Source organism: Nicrophorus vespilloides, unplaced genomic scaffold, assembly GCF_001412225.1.
Source record: "Nicrophorus vespilloides isolate i.1.1-1 unplaced genomic scaffold, Nicve_v1.0, whole genome shotgun sequence".
NCBI classification, from domain to species: domain Eukaryota; kingdom Metazoa; phylum Arthropoda; class Insecta; order Coleoptera; family Silphidae; genus Nicrophorus; species Nicrophorus vespilloides.
The window spans coordinates 51,174-74,409 of NW_017097178.1; the positions used below are offsets into that span (position 1 = coordinate 51,174).

Below are 23,236 nucleotides of genomic sequence, written 5' to 3' on the forward strand. Positions count from 1 at the left end.
CTTCAGCAGTAATTGTTTATTTATCGTTACACTTTAAACATGTTTTATATTAGTATTTCATATTGTTTTTAACTAACACAAGAAATCTGTCAGAGTTTTAGTTCATCTTTTATCGTTGTCAATTTTTGATATTGTCGTATTGTTGTTGTTTTTGTGAAATACACAAAAAATGGGTAAGATTTCTTCCTTCAGCATTATTTATTTATTGTTAGACTTTAAATATGTTCTATCGCGTGATAGAAAATCGATTAGAGAGAATGGCGAAGCGGAGCAATTATTTAATTATTATTGAACTTTGTATGTGTTTTATCATTTGTTAGTTTTTGATGTGGTCAAAACTGTTGTTTGTTACAAATAGATTCTAGAGGATGGAAAAGCTTTGAATCTTTCCTTCTAGATCAATTGTTTATAAACGTTACACTATGATTATGTTTTATCTTGTGTTGATATTGTTGTTGTCTTTGTGAAATACAATAAAAAAAATATGATGAGACTGGTTCTTTCCTTCTGGATCTATTGTTCAATTATCTTACAGTTAGTTTTTCGATATTGTTGTTGTTGTTGTTTGTTGTTGTCTTTCAGTGGTGGAGGCGGCGGTGGGGTTCGGACGCTGGACGCGCGCTTGCGTTACCATCGCGGAGCTCACGTGCGGTGCCGGACAGGTGCGTATCGCGCTCGTAACAAGTGCCTCAGTTATGCCTCAGTTCTAGTTGACGCGTTGTTGAGGCTCGTCGCTAACAACATACACATTCAAACACACAGCCGTACACATACATACACACACGCGCGCACACACACTCGAGCACGTATATACAGACGCGCGCGTACCGAGCATTCAAGACAGAGAGGCTGCTTCTGCTGCTGCTGCCGTTGCTGCTGCCGCTGCGCTCCTCACGATCGCGATCTACAGCAGATTCTCTTCTCCGCTTCATCCCAGCATCAATTCTTCCGAATATATCTCCTCACCGCAGACGCAAACCTAGAGCGTAGCGCATTGGGACGACGATCATCTCCAGAGGGTTGCTGCAAATGGTTCGGAAGTAAGGGAACAACGAATTTGGAAGAGGAGACGGTTATTATTTGAGAAGAGAGAAACGCACGAGTAGAAAGAAAAATAGAATTTACAAAATAAAAAATAAATAAATAAATAAGAGAGCCGAAGAATAGTAGTAGGCAGAATAGTGGTGTGAGTGTTTGTGGTGGTGCCATGCTCTAGCAGCCATGATCATATCCAAGGACCTGTTCCTACTCGGAGACCAAGACTATTTGCGCCTCCCTAATAAGGATTCCACTAGACCCAGCATGATACGGCCCAAGACTAATCAAAGGTAGGCGCACTTTTATCTCTCCACTAACTCTCGCACAAACACGCAGCGCACCGTTCCCTTGTTGATTTTCTGATAGCCAACAAAAACCTATTACAACAACGCTGCTCTCTCCATCTCTCATACACACACTCTGTTTCTCCGAGAAAATCAAAACCTTTCAGTTCGAACTGGAGCAACGGATCTCGCCCATCCCCCGGGCTCTCTCTCACAACTCCTAGCACATCCTAATTATATAATTTTTCACAAAACAAATCATTTCAACAACAAAAACTATTAAGTAGAAAGAAGTTTTAGTGTTTTAGTTAAATAATACAAGAAATTTCTTCAGTTCTTTCTTTTTCTGGAACAATTGTTTATTGGTGAGAAATTATTTGATTTGAATTGTGAAAAAGTTTGATTTAAACTGAAAACCGACAAACAAAACTATAAAATTTCAATGTTTAATACCAATCTTTACAATTTTCAGTTTAAATCCAAATTTTTTACAATTCAAATCAAGTAATTTCAATAACAAGAACTATAAAATATGATGACATTAAAATTTCCAACCAATTCTAAATCCTATTTATTTACAATAGGAGAGACAATAAACAAAAGTATACAATTTCAATTTTTAATCTGAATCATTACGGTTTTCAGTTTAAATCCATTTTTTTTCACAATTCAAATCAAATAATTTTAATAAAATATAGACATTTCAACTTCCAATTTACTCTTAACCTCTTGTACATCTTAGTTATTTACGTTAATTTTATCTACACTAGGAGAGACAATAAACAAAACTATACAATTTCAATTTTTGATCTGAATCATTACGGTTTTCAGTTTAAATCCAATTTTTTCACAATTCAAATCAAATAATTTCAATAAAATATAGACATTTAAATTTCCAATTTGCTCTTAATCTCTTGTACATCTTAGTTATTTACGTTAATTTTATCTACAAATAAAAGAGACAATAAACAAAACTATACAATTTCAATTTTTGATCTGAATCATTACGGTTTTCAGTTTAAATCCATTTTTTTCATAATTCAAATCAAATAATTTCAATAAAATATAGACATTTAAATTTCCAATTTACTCTTAACCTCTTGTACATCTTAGTTATTTACGTTAATTTTATCTACAAATAGGAGAGACAACAACCAAAACTATACAATTTCAATTTTTGATCTCAATTTTCAGTTTAAATCTAATTTTTCACAATTCAAATAAAATAATTTCAATAACCAGAACTATACAAAATATATTTACGTACATTTTTTTTTTTTAATTCTATATAAACTATATAAAATTTCGTATTTTATTTATGAAAAATAAAAATTACAATAAAAGTTTTAGTTTTTGAGTAAAAAGAACATTTACGATTTGCAGTTTACGTAAAAATGATTATAATACAAATACTTTAATTCATTCTTTCAACTCTTATTATGTGTATTTTTTTTTATTTTAGTTGACTTCATTAACAAAAATCTATACAAAGTTCCTATTTTTTTTTAATACAAATAAAATTTACGTTTTCTATTTATTATAATTGCAAATTTTTTCTATTGTAGAATCAATTCAGTAACAAAATTTAGTCTATTCAATTATTCACAACAGAATGTAAAATTATTTCAAATAAGTAAAACGTTTACAACATTTACTGTTTTATTTTTCTCTCAGTTTTTCGCACCCAAAATTAAATAACTGGGGCACCTACCTATTACCACTTTTATTTCGTTTCTGCTACACTTAAACCAGTTCCAAACTTATTATAATCACCTGGACAACTAATTCTATATACAAACCTGATCTTGTCCACAAAAAGAAAGAAGTTACTACTATTCATTGCGCCAACAGAATTCCTCCACTTCCATAGTAATTTTCAACTTAAATTTAATTAAATACATTACATATACATAATTTACTTACAAAATACTTGATTTTATAAATAATAAATTAATTTTTGGACAGAAAGAACTTTGGTCGTATAAAATTACGCTCTTATATAAAGAAACGTTGAAGTGTTGAAACATACAAAAAAAAATCATCAAAATTTATAGGTCTATAAAATGTAGTAAATAAATCACTCTTAATACAAAAAAAAATGTATTGTAATTTCTATTTCTATTCATGTCAAGGAAGAATCATTTAGATTTTCTCAACTTGAAATAATTTATGAATGAAAGAATTCAAAATATTACAAATTTTTACTTAATTAACTACAAAAAATGTTATAGTAGATAAATTACAAAAAAAAATGCATTTTATGTAGTGAATATTCGTAGTGAATCTATTAATATAATTTCGTGAGAAAGTTATATAAACATAAAGAACAGATAAATAATAGTAGTGTACGTGTTTATGAACTAACTAAATACGTTACACCCATATAAAGTGAACTTCATATATTTGTTTATTTAAAGAGATAGGCATTGTTATTAATATTAAACGGCGGCAGTGAGAAACACGTTCGATAGTAAGAGGCATTATGTAAACTGTTTATTAGATAAACTTACGTAAATCTGCTGCGACCGTCAATGAAAAATACGTGATTTTCATTGAATTTTGTTGACAACAAGAGAATCAGGTCAATAACCTGTCTCTAAACAACAATAGTCTCTGTGTATGAATTAATAAATCATTGATATCGCTTTTATAATAAGCAAAAACCATATACAAACATATTCAGAATTACGAACATAAAAATTGATTTGAAATAGTTTTGAATAAACGTTAATTCTTCTATAAAACTATGATTTCATTGCTTAAGAGAAAAATTAGAGACAACTATGTTTATTTAATTAGTTAGTAGTTGAAATAATTGTTATTTATGGAATTTGCAACGAATGTTATAGAAATAACGATAAAAATGCGATTAAATATGTTATTATTGTGTGTGTGTATGCTAAGGTCGATATCCTCCAGTAAATAATGCTCATTCTCTTCTAACGCACATATTTTAATTCCTTCGGAAGCTACACAACTATATATATATTTTTTTTTCCTGTTTACATTTCTCATAGGAACTGTTAGGCTTTTAATTAGAACCACCATAAATTCACATACGCTTATGCCACGTAACTGTAATTTTTTTTTCTTCTTCTGTCGAAAGGATTGCAATGGCGTTTAGCGACTCCGTAATTATTACTTCTTCTTTTTTTTTGGAGTTCTCTTCATGTAAATCACGACCGGATCTCTAACTTAAAGTTTAAATAGGCGTTTAAAAGCGTGTGCTGTGTACTTTTTGATGAAACCCGAAGCCAGTTTTCGATGATGATCTTTGATGGTTTCGGGACGTTCGAATTGTTGTCTGTAACAAAAACTTTGAAAGATCTTACGAATTTGCAAGTAACTTGCCAAGTATTGCGTAGTTTATGTAACCATGATCATTGTTGGTTGCCGCACGTTCGAATTGTTTTAAAAAAGTTGAAAGAACAGTACACCTGTTTATTGATACAATATTACGAGTTCGCAAGTAACTTGCCAAGTATTGCATAGTTTATATAACTATGATACTTGATGCTTTCAGGACGTTCGAATTGTTGTCCGTGTCAAAAAAGATGAAAGAACGATACACTTGTTAATTATTCCAATATTACGTATTCGCAAGTAGTTTGCCAAGTATTGTGTAGTTTATATAATTATGATCATTGTTGGTTTCGGGACGTTCGAATTGTTGTCCATGCGAAAAAGTTGAAAAAACGATATATCTGTTTATTTTTTGAATCTTATAAATTTGCAAGTAACTTGCCAAGTATTGCGTAGTTTATATAACTATGATCATTGATGGTTGTGGCACGTTCCAATTCTGGCAAAAAAGTTCAAAGAAATATTGGAATAATAAACATGTGTATTGTACACATGTTTATTATTCCAATATTTCAAATTCGCAAGTAATTTGTCAAGTATTGCGTAGATTACATAACTATGATCATTGATGCTTTCAAGACATTCAAATTATTGTCCGTGCCAAAATAGTTGAAAAAACGATACACCTGTTCATTATTTCTATCTTACGAATTCGCAACTAACTTGCCAAGTATTGCGTAGTTTGTATTACTATAATATTTGATGCTTTCAGAACATTCTAATTATTGTCCGTGCCAAAATAGTTGAAAGAACGATACACCTGTTTATTATTTCAATCTTACTAATTCGCAACTTGTTCGTTACTTGCCAAATATCGCGTAATGTTGCATAGTTTATATAACTATTATGTAAGTAACAACAATTCATGTATTAAGTACTAACTTTTTATTTATTAATACTATTTAGTATGTAGTCAAGAAGTTGGTGTAGTGCGTCAGGACTACTACTACATTGCTCCATCCATACAGCATATCAAAAATAAAGTCGCAGTGAATCACCGAATTGGTAATAACTTTATATTTAATTTGCATAAGAAAAAAAAAACGAGAAGAAATATCACCTTGGACGATGTTCAAATATTCGAGGAAAAAAAATTAGAGAAACAGAAAAAAAAACTTGAAGCTGGTTATAATAATAAACGGAGATTGTAATATCGAATCGTTGCTCTGGTAATCAATACTTCCAAATTAATTTGTATTTGAAATTGTATTGTACTTGGCAAGTATTTGTGAATGTTGTGTGCAAGAGACGAACAATTGTTCTTTACTGCAATAGCTTGCATAATACGGTTTTGATTAATCCGGATTCACTATCAAATTAATTTCATTGAATTCCTCGATTAGTCCGGTTTCAAACAATTATTGTTCCTGGCAAGTTCTTGTTATTTATAAGTAATATTAATTGGAAAATAATTCTACTACATGTTTGATAAATACACCAATACCTCGCATAGTCCGGCTTCGATTAATCCGGATTCACTAAATTAGTACATTAATGATGTAGTCGATTAGTCCGGTTTCAGACAGCCCAGAATAATTTACTTAATTGATACTTACTAAGTTAATTATACTTGGCAAGTATTTGTACCTTTAGATATTTGAAATTATTGATAGTTTCAAAGTAATTCTAGTAGTTTTAAGAAGTTGTACGATACTTGTGAATGTTATGTATTTAAAATTTGAAAATCTAATATTAGTTACTTCATAAATTTACAAAAAATATTCAGATGTTGTGCGATACTTGACAAGTATATTAATGCGTATCCATGCATACCTGAAATTATTGTTATGTTGAAAGTTACTATAGTGATTTAACAAAAGAAAAATTTATGTGATACTCGAGTACTTGTGAATTAAAATTAGGAAATAGTTGGGATCAAATTTTAGTTTCTTGAGTTTAATGAGTTGTTGGTGGAAGTAATTTAGATGCTTTAATAAAATTTTCGAAATACAAAGAGCGTCGCTGTATTCCATCTAATTGCATATTGAGATTGCGTCGATTGTAATTATGTTAGGTGCGGATTACGGACGGCAATTATCGCGGAGTTACGTTGCATAAGAAGTGGATGGATTCAATTAAAGGATGATGGCGCGTCGAAGTTATTAAAGAAATTAAGTAAAACATTTTCAGAAGCGATAAGAAGAAAGTAATTGCTTATTTGCTCGGTTTATCGAAAGAAGAAAAAAAAAATGTAACCCGGAATTGGATGAAGACAGACAATGCTTCCATTCTAAATAAATTTTGATAGACGAAGGAAACGAAGTGTTCAGGATTGACGATAAACGCTTATCATCGTCTGGATGATTAAAATTTAATAAATATTTTGTTTCTGGATGAGCAGCAGCAATATGTGAAGCGAAACCGCCGGAGTGCGAAGGAAGTGTTCTTCAATGATAGAAGAAGACATTTCTAGTTAACAGATAACAACGCTCTTCTCCTGTGACGCGACTATTGTGTTTATATATATACATATACATATGAGTGTCAGAATTGAATGGAACGCGATATTTACATAATGTAATGCATAACAAATATGAAATAATCTCGAGCGAGCAAAGTTTATTAAACTATCCACACAATTATTTTCTATTTTTTTTTGTTGTTGTTTTAACGTTTTCTCATTACATTACTTAACATTCCCAGTAACAAGGGGGGGGGATTTGTTATTTCGCGTGCGACCTTTAAGTTATATTTAATAACCGGCCCACGGAGAGAGAAGGAGAGATAAGATAATTCGGATTATTATCCAAGGTCCTTGATATTATTATATACTTTTGATTCACCCGGTTTGTTGTATACATCGAAATTAAAGCCACCACTATCAATCACAACACGTATTGTTTAGTGCGTCTTGATATCGAATCTTATTTACTTTATAGTCATATTTATTTACTTTTTAAATGGATTTTTTCTTCTTAAATGGAAGTTTTACGATTATTTATTTCGTCATTATTTAGATAGTTTTTTTTTTGTATTGACTAAGGAAAATCGAAAGTTTGGTTATTTCTTCACAAGTGATAAGATTCGTTTATTTTTTTAAATTTAATTTTGTACGTAACTTCGAAATTTTTGTACGAATCTTCGGATTTTTAATTTTTTTTTGGCAGTTTTATTCAATAAGCGAAATTTTTGTTAGAATTAGCATTATTAAACATTAATTTATCAAAAAATAGTTAAGAATAAAGTACGTATCTTTGGTTTTTTTTTTAATATTTTGTGAAGTGAATTGACTAATTGAATAAGTGAGTTGATTAACTAAAAGTAAAGTAACTTTTTAAAACAATTTTTTTTGTTCAAAATTTCAATGTTTTCATATTTACTTTTCTATTTTCATATTTATTATTATTAAAGCAATAAAACTTATCATTGATTAACTAAATGTACGTATCTTCGAAATTTTCATTATTTTTTAGGTAGCATATTTGTTTATTTCTTCATAAGCGATAAGATTTTTTTTCTTAGTTTAATTTTGTACTTAACTAACGAAATTTCTGTACGTATCAGCGGATTTAAAAAATAATGTTTGTTAGATTTAATTAGATTTAATTTAAGAATGAAGTATGTATCTTCGGATTTTTGTTAACATTATTATATAAGAAAATCATAAATTAAGTAAAAAATATACTTAAAAATCTTCGCAATTTTCATTTTTTTGTAGAATTATTTAATAAATGAATCTTTGATTAACTAAATGTACGTAAAAAGAAATGTACGTATCTTCGAATTTTTTATTTTTTTAAATTTGTTTTTGGTATCATTATTAAATAAGTGAATCATTGATTAACTAACTGTACGTATCTTTTTATTCTTCGAATTTTTCATTATTTTTTTTTAGGTAGCAATATTAAATAATTGAATTATTAAATAACTAAAAGTACATTAAAAAATTAAATGCGTACTTTTGGAATTTTCAAAAACAAATATTTCAAGTGTCAATATCGTTGATTTTGATCCATATCTGAGAGATCCTTGAAACATCACTTAAACAAATCGATTTATTGCGTATAAACAATAAACTAAATTGTTTTATCTCAAGGAAATCTTAACAAAAAAAAAATTGTAAATTATAAATGAAAAAGAAAACAGGATAATTATTCAAGAAATCAATTTATTTCTAATTATGTAGATCAACTTTCTTTTGTCGATAAAGTTATTTTTCATCAATTTAAAAAGATAGACTCAATAGCGTTAATTTATATCAAAATTTGGTTTGGTTAAGAAGAAAATTTGTCTTAATAATAAGATTATATTGAATAGATTTAGTAATATTCTGTACTGATAACGTAATTTGCAAAGAACGTTTGAAATGAAAATAGTTTTGGGAGTTTTTTGAGTCACTTAGGGACCTTCAAAATAAATTGGTCAAGTGAATGAATACTGAGAGAATACTGAAATACATTAAGTCATCTGCGGAGACCTTCTAATGTATTTCGGGCATTCCACAAAAACTCGAAACAAAAAAAAAACTATTTTTAATACACGTTTACTGTTATTAATAACATCCTTTTTCGGTTACGTTTTCAAATGGAAAACCCATAAAATTACATAACTTTGTATCAAGTCTAATTCGTACGTAAGTTATTAATAAATGAACTTTTGTTGATTAATTAATCTGTGATTGTGTTGTTTACATAAGTAATTATAAGAAATAATTAACGTAGCGTTAAATTTTTGAATATAAATACTATTAAATTGATTTTCTTGAGTTGTAATTATAGGAAATAATTAATCGGTTGCACATATTTCTTAACTATTTATATTTGGAACTTTCGAAAGTTTTTAGTGTAAATATTATGAATGGATTTTGATTGTAATTAATTGTTGTATTCATAAGTGATCAATTTGAAACGAATGTTGTTGTTGTTGCGTAACTTTAATGAAGTGCAGTGTTATAAATATTATGAATGTACTTTGATTAATTAATTGTTGTATTCGTAGGTGATTGTAGGAAATGAAACGGGATTGTTTTATGGTAATGGAAATGAGTGAGGAAGGCTGCGCGGTATTTGTGCGACACATTCATTGTACGTCTATTTTAATCTGAAATTTAAAAGTGAAAGTTCATAGGTTTGCGAACGGTTGCTGGATATATCAGGAGTAGAGTAGAGTAGTAAAGTTTTGTTTGGTTGGCATTTAGAACAGTTTGACTATAGCATTAGCACAATCTGCACAAACAAAACTAATAAGAAACAAAAAAGTAACGGAGACGCATTCACACTTTAGAAATACTTTAATAAATTTAGTTACGAATTTATCAATTGAAACAACAAAAACTTTCAGTAATTTGTTTATTTTTTTGTATTTGAAATTATCAAACAAAAAAAGTTTCCAAAGGTTTTATATTTAGGTTGAAGAACTTAAATTTTGTAAATTTTTTTATAGAAATTATGATTTTAAGAAATTTTCATGTTTATCTATTAATAATTAAATAATTAATTCTTTAATGGATGTCATTTTCAGCAATTCACCAAAATCTTGACTTAAAGTAACGTAACATTGCTGCAACTGTATGAAATTTCGAAATGTTTGTTCGAATATTCAATTTTTTCATGTTTACTTTTCGTAACGTAACGTAACGTAACGTAACTTGAAAGTAACATTATCTTTACGATTTTTTTTGTTCAAAATCTTAATTCAACTGAAACTTTCTGATTTTTCGAAATGTTTGTTCGAATTTTCAATTTTTCATGTTTACTTTTCGTAACGTAACTTGAAAGTAATATTAACTTTACGATTTTTTTTGTTCGAAATCTCAATTTTTTTATATTTACCTTTGTAAAATCAATACATTAGAATTCATCAAAAAAAAAACTTAACGTAACGTTAACATTATGATCTATTTTTCAAAAGCGGATTGTTTTTGTTCAATAATTAAAGCAATAAATTATAACCATCTACACAATTTATAAAAAAAAATATACTTTTGATAACATAACGTAATGTAACTTCAAAGTAACATTAACTTTATATTTAGTTTTTAAATTGATTTTTTTCTTGTTCTAATTCTCAAGTTTTTTATATTTACTTTTCTTAATACAATACATTAAAATCATCTATGTAATTCATCAAAAACTTAACGTAACATAAAGTAGCTTCAGATTAACATTATTATCTATTTATTTTTCAATTCGATTTATCTTTGTTCAAGTTTTCATATTTATTAAAAAATTACTTTACGTTACGTTACGTAAAGTAAACATTAAGTTTATGATTTATTTATTATTCAAAGTGTTTTTTCATTAAAGCATCATTAAAAAACTGTAATTAACGTAACGTAACGCAATATTTATTTTTCAAAGTGGTTTTATTATTTCATTTTTTTAAATTTTTACATTTTTTTTTACTTATCGTATCGTAACGTAACGTAAATTAACTTCAAAGAAACAATTTGTTTGTTTATCAAAACAGGTGCAATTATGTTTAGAATTTTCAGGAAATTATGTTATGATTACAATAATGTTTTCGAATTTACTTTAATTAATAATAATATTAGAATTGATGTGCAATTTGTAATTCAATAAACAATACAAAAACTTAACGTAACGTAATAGCGGCACCTTCGACACGACTAACTTAATTATAGAATTTCAAACAAGGTCCTATCATCAGACGACCTTCCGCACTTGCGTCGCTATCAAAAAAAAAAAATGATATGTGAAATTTCTGTTGGACGATTAATGCGCAACGTCCAAAGTCTGATAATAACTCAATTTTTTTTTTGAAAATTTTCAGATCTTTAGTTATTATTTTCTTGGAAAAACCAATTTGAAAAGTGATAATTGTATGCATTGCATTGAATCAATTTTTGAATATCGCGCGCTTTTTTTTAGGAAAGTTTCAGATGTTTAGTTACTGAAAATTTCCTTGGAAAAACAATTTGAAAAGTGATAATTGAATGCATTTAATTGAATCAGTTTTTGAATATCGCGCGCTTTTTTATAGAAACGTTTCAGATCTTTAGTTATTGAAAATTTCTTTGGAAAACCAATTTGAAAAGTGATAATTGTATGCATTGGATTGAATCGATTTTTGAATATCGCGCGCTTTTTTTAAAAAAGTTTTAGATGTTTAGGTATCGAAAATTTTCTTGGAAAAACCAATTTAAAAAGTGATAATTGAACGCATTGGATTGAATCAATTTTTGAATATCGCGCGCTTTTTTTAGAAAAGTTTCAGATATTTAGTTATCGAAAATTTTCTTGGAAAAACCAATTTGAAAAGTGATAATTGAACGCATTGGATTGAATAAATTTTTGAATATCGCGCGCTTTTTTTTGGAAAAGTTTCAGATGTTTAGGTATCGAAAATTTTCTTGGAAAACCAATTTAAAAAGTGATAATTGAATGCATTGGATTGAATCAATTTTTGAGTATCGCGCGTTTTTTTTTTAGAAAAGTTTCAGATCTTTAGTTATTGAAAATTTCTTTGTAAAACCAATTTGAAAAGTGATTATTGTATGCATTGGATTGAATCAATTTTTGAATATCGAGTGCTTTTTTTTATAAAAGTTTCAGATCTTTAGTTATTGAAAATTTTCTTGGAAAACCAATTTAAAAAGTGATAATTGAACGCATTGGATTGAATCGATTTTTGAATATCGCGCGCTTTTTTTAGGAAAGTTTCAGATGTTTAGTTATTGAAAATTTCTTTGAAAAACTAATTTGAAAAGTGATAAATTTATGCATTGGATTGAATTGTTTTTTGAATATCGCGCGCTTTTTTAGAAAAGTTTCAGATGTTTAGGTATCGAAAAGTTTCTTGGAAAACCAATTTAAAAAGTGATAATTGAACGTATTGGATTGAATCGATTTTTGAATATCGCGCGCTTTTTTTTGGAAAAGTTTCAGATCTTTAGTTATCGAAAATTTTCTTGAAAAAACAATTTGAAAAGTGATAATTGAATGCATTTGATTGAATCAGTTTTTGAATATCGCACGTTTTTTTTAGGAAAGTTTCAGATGTTTAGTTATTGAAAATTTCTTTGAAAAACTAATTTGAAAAGTGATAAATGAATGCATTGGATTGAATTGATTTTTGAATATCGCGCGCTTTTTTAGAAAAGTTTCAGATGTTTAGGTATCGAAAATTTCCTTGGAAAAACCAATATGAAAAGTGATAATTTAATGCATTGGATTGAATCAATTTTTGAATATCGCGCGATTTTTTAAAAAAATGTTTCTCATGTTTAGGTATCGAAATTTTCCTTGGAAAACCAATTTGATAACTGATAATTGAATGCATTGGATTGAATAGATTTTTGAATATCGCGCGCTTTTTTTTTGGAAAAGTTTCAGATCTTTAGTTATCGAAAATTTCCTTGGAAAACCAATTTGAAAAGTGCATTGCATTGAATCGATTTTTGAATATCGCGCGCTTTTTTTAGAAAAGTTTCAGATATTTAGTTATCGAAAATTTTCTTGGAAAAACCAATTTGAAAAGTGATAATTGTATGCATTGGATTGAATCGATTTTTGAATATCACGCGCTTTTTTTTTTAGAAAAGTTTCAGATCTTCAGTTATAGAAAATTTCTTTGAAAAACCAATTTGAAAAGTGATAATTGAACGCATTGGATTGACTCAATTTTTGTTGATACTCTTGAACTCGCTCGCTCTGGTGCGCTATGTTAACTAATGAACTTGATTATCTGAAATTGCGATCTCGCAAATGGGAATAGCCGAGAAGCGGTGGTCTCGCGAAATTTGCATTTCGAATTGAATGCGATGCGTGCGTTTGTGTGGTGCGCTGAGAGCGCGCGTTAGAAGACACAGGGTTCGTCGATAACGGTTTCTAAAGATCCGGCGAGTTCTTCAACCTCCTTCTTAATCCCCATCTTCCTAGAAGAAGATACGTGCATCCTTCTAATGAAAACCTCATTTGTCCAAGTCCAAGTCCAAGTCAACAAAACTAAAGAGATTAAAGTACAGAAAACTTTTTTTCGTTTCGTTTTGGTTGGTGGAGCAAGAAACTGGTAGGGTTTCTTTGAATATCTGTAATAAATTCACGTTTCGTAACGAATTATTTAAAATAGTAAAACGGCCATTTTACCTTGTACGCGATATGTGTGCGTTCGTGTGCCCGTGAGCAATGAATGCGTTTGTATGTGTTTATATACAAACGAGGAGGGAAATCTGTATGTGTGAGCGAGGAGTTGTGTGTGTATGTCGCAGTTCCACCAAGACTGTTGTCCGATTTAATTTAATTTCTTAAATATTCTAATGGATTCGTAACGAAGACACGGAACTGACAGCTGCGCGCGATATTATTTATGTCATCCAGGTTTGCCGTTCTCCAAACCGAACCGAACTAACGACCACATCACGTAACGAACGTACATTTCTTGCTGCTGCTGCTGCTCGTATCACCTTGGTTCGGCGCCCAATGATAAAACTCTTGGACCAAACTACGTGACACACACAAATAAATAATGTAATGTGTATGTAATTCATTTTAACTGGGTTATATATGGATTACTTTTTTTTTTTGCTGCTGCATTGGCTACACCAGTAAACAAGTTTATTACTTAATTACACAATGCATTATAGCAAATTATACACGTGCACCGTGGCACCACGAAGGAACGAAAGTTTCGGTTGGATCAGAAGAAGGAAAGAGAACCGAATTTCCAGAAAGAAAGCTCCGGTGATCCGCTGACCGCAGCAGCAAGCAGCGCTCCATCCGCACACCTTCCTGCTAACGTTTGAAGGTACACCACCTCAAGGTTACGCAATTATCCTGATTTATCGCTCGAGCACTCTTTTTTTTTTCTTCTTTCGTTCGATCCCTCGGAATGCAGAAAGATATTTTAATGCGTGTATAATTTATGATTTTTGCATTCTCCAAATGGCAAACTCAATTACTTCCTAATGGCTCACCTCTCTTTACGTTTGTTGTTGTTGTTTTTTTTTATAATTCTTTCTTCTTCATTTTCTGCTTTATTCCCATTCGACGTCGATTGACTTTATTTGGCTTAATAACTTCTTAATCACATAATCTGCGCTTGCTCAAGAGAAACTTTCTTACCACATTCATCACCAACGAACGATCATTTTTAGGTATCAAAAATGTTACTTTTTACGTATATTGCAAGCAGTACAAAATCGCTATTTTATTTTTAAAGGAATAACCATTTAATGCAGTCTTTTGAAATGACGATGAGATTGACGCAGTGTTACGTAAACGAAAATGTTGATTGTTATAAAATGATAATTGTTGATTCGAGGAACGCACTAATTACTGGGTCATTGATGAATCTGAAGGCTACCCACCCATTTTTAATGTTATCCAGTCTACATTGTTCAGCCGACAACCAACGACCCAAAAAACATTTAATATTATCGAAAAAAAAATTCAAATAATCACAAATTCATAAGTAAAACCAAATATGTTTGAAACCATTTTTCTCCTAAATCTCTAATAAACATATTTGAAATGTATTATTTAAAGAAAAATAAACATAAAATTGAGTATTTTCAATAATTACGTGTATTTTTTTGAAAACTTTTAAATATTAAAGTTGAAGTATACAAAATATGGAAATGAATATAATTTTAATAGGAAAATCAATCATTTTAGAAGTTCTATTTTAAAGTAAATGTTGTGAAATTGTAGATTAAATACGAAATAATTGTGTAAAGGGATTGGTGTAAATTACATCTGTAAGAAAACTGCATGTCTGTGAAGCTTGACGGAAAGGTCAAATCAAAAAGAGGATATTTTGAAAGGTTAACAAGGAATCGTGCTGTTATTAGTTTTTTTTGTTGTTGTTGTTGTTTGTAGAGAAACCAAAGATTTCATTTTGGGATCAAGATAGGAGAAACGTTTCGAAATTGTTTAGGGTAAATGAAATTGATTACCTTGGAGAAAGTTTTTTCTATTCCTAAATATTGATTGAGACTACCTTAGGATTTTTTCGGTAAAATGATGGTGTTAAGATGGGATGCTTTCTTTACTATCTGTAAGTAAAAGAATACAAAAGTTAACGGTTTCTCCTATGCGAGGTTGTAAATTGCTTAATTATTTAAATGAAGCGGCGGAGATGCGGAGAGAAATATTGATAACATTATGGGTTTTTTAAATTATTATCGATTATAAATATTGAAATGAGCATCTGTGTCCGATATACTGTACAGTGTGAATGCATGGCGCTTTCAAGTGCAATAATAACCTTAGAGATGCGGTTGAACCACCCGAAGGTCCCGAAATGATCGTGATTTATCGACGCGATCTTTTTGATCTCTCGACGCAACAGTTTCGAAAATGTGCGAATAATATCAAACGGTGGTGGCGACGGTGGTTGTTGCTCCGGTTAATTGCCCTGTTTGTCGCTGCTGGAAAACCGTTTGATCTCCACCGTTGGTCAACGATACCTCCGAACCGCGAAACCAAGGAAGTTATTTCCCGTGGGATCGGTCTTTTATTGGCGTCTGCAGAGGCATAAAAGGTGTGTGTGGAGCTTGTGATATGTTTAGTTGGCGCCGTGCGGTTTGGCTTAGTGGGTTGTGAAGTATAAAATTTCTCCTCCAAACCTCTCTCACTCTGGCTGAATAATCTCGTTAAGAGCTGTGCTCGCTCTCTCGCCGATCGTTGTTTCATGGTTCGCTGATGTATATATGGGCTCGATTTGACATTAAAATCGCGCCCAACGCCTTTGTTCCCTTTTACTTCTTACCAATAGCGAAGCAGAAGGAGTGAAAAGAGATTCGAGCGACGTTGCCGCCTCAAATGCCCCATTCCTCCAACGCAACAAAAGTCCATCCGTGTGTGCACCAAACCAAACCACCCCAACCAGACTTCTGTTACTGAAACTAAAAAAAAAAAAACACTCAGAAAACAGTTGTTATTAGCTTACTTGATAATTATCCAATTTCAACGGTTTCCTTTACCGAAATGAAAGTGTGGCTCATATCAATATTAGATGAACCATAACACTTCCCTTTCTTCAAATCCAATTAAAGCCGACTTATCTCATGCTGCAGCATGTAAGTAGTAAACCCAATACTCCAAAAATAATCAAAAACTGTGTGTTTTCTGCATGAAACGTTTTAATTAAAACCTCAATAGGTCAACAATCTTTTCACATTTTATTTTGAACAACAACAACAAAAAAAACAAATTGCAAAAAGAAAAACTAATGGTTTAATCGTTTCCAACTCTCGTGTACATCGTACACATGCACATTAATTAAACGAATATGACAAGTAAAATAGTTGTTAACAATGATTGCACCATAAAGTGCATTTTAATTAAGCTTCATTTGCATGTAAAGTGCTCGCTTTGGCAGTTGCAAAATTCGCTGAAATCTTGAACTTTATCTAGGCTGTACAACGAGCAAAACAAAATAAAAAGAAACTGTCTTCAGGAAGATTGCGGACTTTGCCTAAATGGCTCCATTGTTGACGCTTGAAAGCGACTTCCACTTCCGCTATCAACATCTAACCAGCTAACAAGGCGATTGCGAGCAGAAATAAACATGCGTTTTCCTGCTGAGATTGTTCCATTTCATGTCGAGCTTGCTAATGATTCCCGGTAATCTAATACACAACATTGTTTGCAAATTGCAATTGCAGTGTGCTGAATGGCGCAGAGTTAATGACAGGCAGTTTTGAGCATCATGCAACATCATTTTCTTATATTTTCAACATTTCCTTTACAATTGATGTCAGACAAGAAAACTTAATAATTTAAGTTTTTGATATTTTCTTACATCAATATTTACTATTTAAATCAAAGATTTATTTGTTAATAAACTTAATGCGACTAAGTTTTAAAATAAATTTGATGACATTTTTCAATCCATTTTGAATATTTCATTTCTTAGAATTTGCTAAAATATTATAAATTATTCAAATTTTTGTGTGAATTCTTTATTCTACATCTTAATGATATAATTGTTACTAAACTTAATAAGACTAAATTTACGTTTGAAATCTTTAATACGAATGCTGTCATAAACATTAAAAACTAAAAAATACTATGAATATTTCATTAATTAGCAGAATTTGTAATTCGTTAATTTGTTTGCGTAATTATGTAAATATTTTATTCTAATGATAATAATAATATTTATTGATTATTATTATAATTACATAAAATATTTACAAACAAAAAAAATAATCGTTTATTAATTGACATAACAAAGAAATTTGACTTTTAAAATGTCAAAAATAAATTGTCTTAAATATCTACAATTTTAGTTAATTTTTTGTTGTTATGGAAACTATTTATGGAAATGTTTATTGAATATTTATTTTATTTGCGCATTTTACTAAAACGTGTAGAAACGTAGAAGTCAAATATTTTCTGTTTAATTAATTGAAACAATTGCATTTTTTGTTTATAATTAGTAGAAAACAATATAAAAACAGATATAGATGTAAGACTAATTATAATTAATTTGTTGTTAATGTTTTGTTCAATATTCTGATGATTGAATCGTTTATAACTGACATACTTCTTGTTAATAAAAAAAAACTTACATATAAGTTATGTTAATGGTGAGTGGCCGTTATTTAAATTCACTATTAATATTATAATGAATTCATTTCCTTATGCGCAACAACAACAAAACAGGACGAAAAAAAAAATGTATACGCAAAAATCTTTGGAAGGATAAAACCGATCGAACGTCATTTTGACGTTTTACTGTTATACGAACGTGGTGCAATGTACTGATACGATATTCAATTGTTAAAATCAATTAATTAACAGCAAATATTTTCCAAGTAACTTGTTAAGTTTTTTTTTAATGGAACAGAAGTAATTTTTGAAAATATAAGTTTTATTTTTCTACGCAGTGACATTATTTTTTTATTTTTTCGTTTAAATAAAAAAAATATCTAAACATTGTGTTGTAAATAAATTAATTCCAATACTTGAATAATTACTTGGTATATATTGCGTAGTTTATAGTTATTGTAATACAATTACTCTGTGTGTTTAAACAAGTATTTGGAAAAGACTATTAATTTATCATTTTCTAAGCTTATTGATGCTTTGTGCTTATGTACAAGTACTTGGAAAGGGTTACTAATTTATCATCTACCAAAAACTACTTGCGTAATTTACTTGGAAAGTTCATTAATATTTTTGTTTTTAATACAAGTACATTCGTTTGAGCAATTTACTTGGAAAGTTTCTGAATCATTTTCTAAGCTTATTAATACTTTGTGATTTTGTACAAGTACTTGGAAAGGGCTACTAATTTATCATCTACCAAAAACTACTTGCGTAATTTACTTGGAAAGTTTATTAATATTCTTGTTTTTAACATTCGTACGTTTGTAAAATTACTTTGAAAGCGCTACTAATTTATCTTCTACCAATAAATACTTGTACAATTTACTTGGAAAGTTAATTTGAAAGATTTCTGATACATTTTCTGATCTTATTGAAGCTTTTAATGAAGATATTCTCATTTTTAATACAAGTACTTTATGCGTTTGTACAAGTACTTGAAAACGAGTAATAATGTATCTTCTACCAAAAAGTACTTACGCAATTTACTTGGAAAGTTAATTTTAATTATTTCTAATACCTTTTCTGAGCTTATTGAAGCTTTTAATGAAGATATTCTTGTTTTTAATACAAGCACTTTCTGCGTTTGTACAAGTACTTGGAAACGAGTAACAATGTATCTTCTACCAAAAACTACTTATGCAATTTACTTGGGAAGTTAATTTTAAAGATTTCTGACTCATTTTCTAAGCTTATTAAAGCTTTTACTGATAAAAGAGCGATGATAGTATTGATTCTAATACAAATACTTTGTGCGTTTATGAAATTACTTGGAAAGAGCAACTAATTTATCATGTATTAAAATGTACTTGTGTAATTCACTTGGAAAGTTGTTTTTGAAAATTTCTTATTGACGATGATATTATTGTTTTTAATACAAGTACTTTGTGTGTTTGTACAAGTAGTTTGTAAGTTACTAAATTATATTGTACTAAAGCCTACTTCTGTAATTTACCTAGAAAGCTAGTTTTGAAAATTTCTGACTCATTTCTTAAGCTTGTTGAAGTTTTTATTGATAAAAGGACGATAATATTCTTGTTTCTAATATAAGTACATTGTGCGTTTGTGAAATTACTTGGAAAGAGCAAATAATTTATCATGTATTAAAGTCCACTTGTGTAAATTACTTGAAAAGTTGTTTTTGAAAGTTTCTGACTAACGATGATATTCTTGTTTTTAATAAAAGTAGTTTGTGTGTTTGCACAAGTAGTTTGTAAGTTACTAAAGTTTTTAATGATAAAAGGATGATGATATTCTTGTTTCTAATACAAGTACTTTGTGTGTTTTACATATAATTGGGAAGTGACTAAATTATATTGTAGTAAACCTTCTGTACTTTATCTAGTTTTGAAGATTTCTGACTCATTTTCTGAATTCAAGCTATTGTTAACAGAAGGACAATGATATTCTTGTTTCGGTTGAATATGTGATGTTATGAAATAGTAAATGTTTTTTTTTGGTAGTAAAGCGTACGTGGTGGTTCGGATGTGGGGGAGAGATTGCATTATTTTCGGATGACTTTGATTGACTTTGACTTGGTTAATGTGTTTGTCCAGGAAGCGTCCAATAAGCGGCGGGGACGTTAATGACCGCCCACTTCTTCATTGAAAATTAAAAGATGAGGAGCGAAACCCGGGGGTCCAGCCTAAATAAAAACAAAGCAATAAATAACGAAATTGCGAACGAGCGAGCAAGCACACTAAACTAAACTGAGAAGAAAGAATGGTCCACAGCACATATTTTTTTAGCACTTTCGTCGTTTGTTTGCGACATTGTCTTGTGTGTGTGTATGTATGGATTATTGGAAGGATGGTTGTGTTTCGGAGAAATCACGAAATAATATACCCATTCGCAATAACATTGTAATAAGTCGCGTCTGATAAGTGTGTAAATAAGCGAAGAGATAAAGTGCATTGACCCGGTAGTGCAAGTGTGTCAGATATTAGCATCATCATCTGACATTCTACGTAGACTTGAATGCTGCTGCCGTCGCTGTTGCTGCTGCTCTAGAAGGCTCCTTAATAAGAACGTGTTGAATATTTATTACCCTTTCATATTTATATACAGATGCATACATACGAATCGAGATATGCAAAGAAAGAGCGCCGGCTCTTACATATATATATATTATTGTTTATCATTGAGTTTCTAATGCATGCTTCAGTAAATCTCTCCTAAACCTTCCCTTCTAAAGACTACATACATATATATATAAACATATAACAAACATTTTGATGGAGCGATCAAAGCAGGTTAAAAATGTACCTTTTGATTTACATTGCGGGCAGAGATTTTTTTTTCGAGCAGTCCGCGCGGCATGCAAATTGCATTCCGCATCGATTCGGAATTCCATTGAAACATCATGAATATTAAGCCACCACAACACGACTTCTATATACTCCACACATACAACATAAATAAACACACACACTCACACTTTGCGTCTTTGTTTTCCAAACTGATACCTGATCACCTTTTACTTTTAAAGAATTAATAAGGAATACAATAAGAAAACAACGCGCTTGTATGCGATGTACTACCATTTAATTCAAAACACAAAGCGAACGCACAAGAAAAAAAACAACAAATCTCTCGTTTAAATTTAACACTCGTATATTTCAGATCACGCACAAACGTACAATGAGACACAAACTTTAATAATAATAATAATAATCAAATTTTAATACTTTGTTGTTGTCTAGTTCAGAAATAGTTGTTATTAGATTATTTGTATCTGCTGAAAATTGAGCTGTTTGTTTTAATAATGAAATGTAAATGTAAATAAATACAAGTTTATCGCCTTCTGTAGATTTATTATTATTATTGTCGGAGAGTTGATATTAAATCGAAAACCAGTTATATCGATTCCCGTAATACTCTGTTGCTCTCGAAAAATTATTTATGGAAAATTGCAATGTTGAAAAATGAAAAAAATAACAAATTAATTACACGCGAAACAAGCGATCGTTTTCTTTAATGACTTATTAATGTAACTCAAATGAAAACGAGCAATGATTTCTACTATTTAATTTCATTTTTTTTTTTCATGAACTCGAATTTCTAAATTTACATTAAACTATTCACTCCGATAGATGGCGTCTCTCAATTATTTGATATTTGACAGTTCAAAATAGTTAATCATATTGTATACGTTTCTATGGTTATAGAAAGTAAATAAATTTATCAATTCCTTTGTTTTGAGACAGAATTACTTCAAAATGTTGTATACAAAATGGATACATTGTAACATATTATGATTTTGATGAATTTTAACTGGTTAATAAAGAGATTTATACCATTTTTTTATTGATATAAATCTCTTTGATCCTATTTCTAACGCTTTTCGAGTTTATCGGGCCCCACAAATTTTGTTGTTTTTTGGAAATCGAATCAACGACCTTTTGTAGCGGATTTTCGTGATACAGGCAACTATGTTTGTTAAGTATATTTAAAAAAATGTATGAATGCCATCTATTGGCTATTTGTTATTTGACAAAGTTAAACATGTTTAATGGGTGACCTTATCGAATAATAATAATAATAATAATAATGAATTTCATTTTTTTTTCTGAACTAGAATTTATACTCATTAAAAACATGATAAAGGCAAATTAATTTAGGACAAACGATTCACTAAATTCGGTATTTGTTAATCATTTATCTAAAACTATTAAACTATTCAATTTCTTCTAAATTGTATCAATTTTTTTTAAATTAAGATTATGAATTTCTTTACAGGTATCTCCCGACTTACGAACTAGTTCCGTTCCAAAGGGTTGTTCGTAAGTCGAATTTATTCGGAAGTCGGAGGAATTTAAAAAAATCAAAATATAGTTACCACACTTTATCATGGTTTTTACTTTTATATATACTTAAATTTGAAAAAATAGATTAAAACAAACAAAATACTTACAAATATTTTTCACAATTATTTAATAAAAAACGACAGAAAAAATTATCAATTTTTGTTTGGACAGTTAATTTTTTATCACTATAGATCTGTTTGTAACAAGTTAGAGCTTTGTTCGTAAGTCCAGGAGTTTGTAAGTCGGGAGATACATGTACATCATATTTTTTATTGTTTGAAGAAACAATTTTCTTTTTCTTAATATTTTTTTCAAAAAATAATTAAAGTTTTTTTTCACACCTCCAACAATATAAATATTTACTTTCTTGTTATAATTGATCTTTTTTTTTTATAAACCACTTTTTCAAGTAAAATTAGCTTCATTTGCTTATTTTAGAACATAAACACATTTTAATATGAGTGCACTATTTCGAGTGTATAATCAAGCTTTTTCTAAGCTTGATTTCACTTTCTCAAAACGAAACAAAAAAACTAATTAATTTCTTTTTAAATACAATTCGTGGAATTATGTAAGACTATTTTGTTTCCTCTTATTTCTTTCGTTTTGTTTTCTTGTGAATTTTTGAGATTGAACGGTTATGAGAAATGTTGTGAGTTTCTTGTCGGCTTGGGGTGATAATTGAAATATATACATATATATGAAGCAAACGTCTGGAAATCTTAATCTG

General features: G+C 29.5%; 1 protein-coding gene across 2 annotated transcripts in view; it reads left to right on the plus strand.

Annotated features, from left to right (window-relative positions):
• The first annotated feature begins 703 nt into the window (after nucleotides 1–703).
• Nucleotides 704–23,236, plus strand: part of LOC108559312 (ABC transporter G family member 22) — a 67,057-nt gene continuing 44,524 nt past the window's right edge. For both annotated transcript variants that reach the window (XM_017916552.1, XM_017916553.1), the window contains exon 1: nucleotides 704–1,328. In XM_017916552.1, the coding sequence (XP_017772041.1) occupies nucleotides 1,222–1,328 (107 nt within the window). In that variant the 5' untranslated portion in view covers nucleotides 704–1,221. The remainder of the gene's footprint in view (nucleotides 1,329–23,236) is intronic.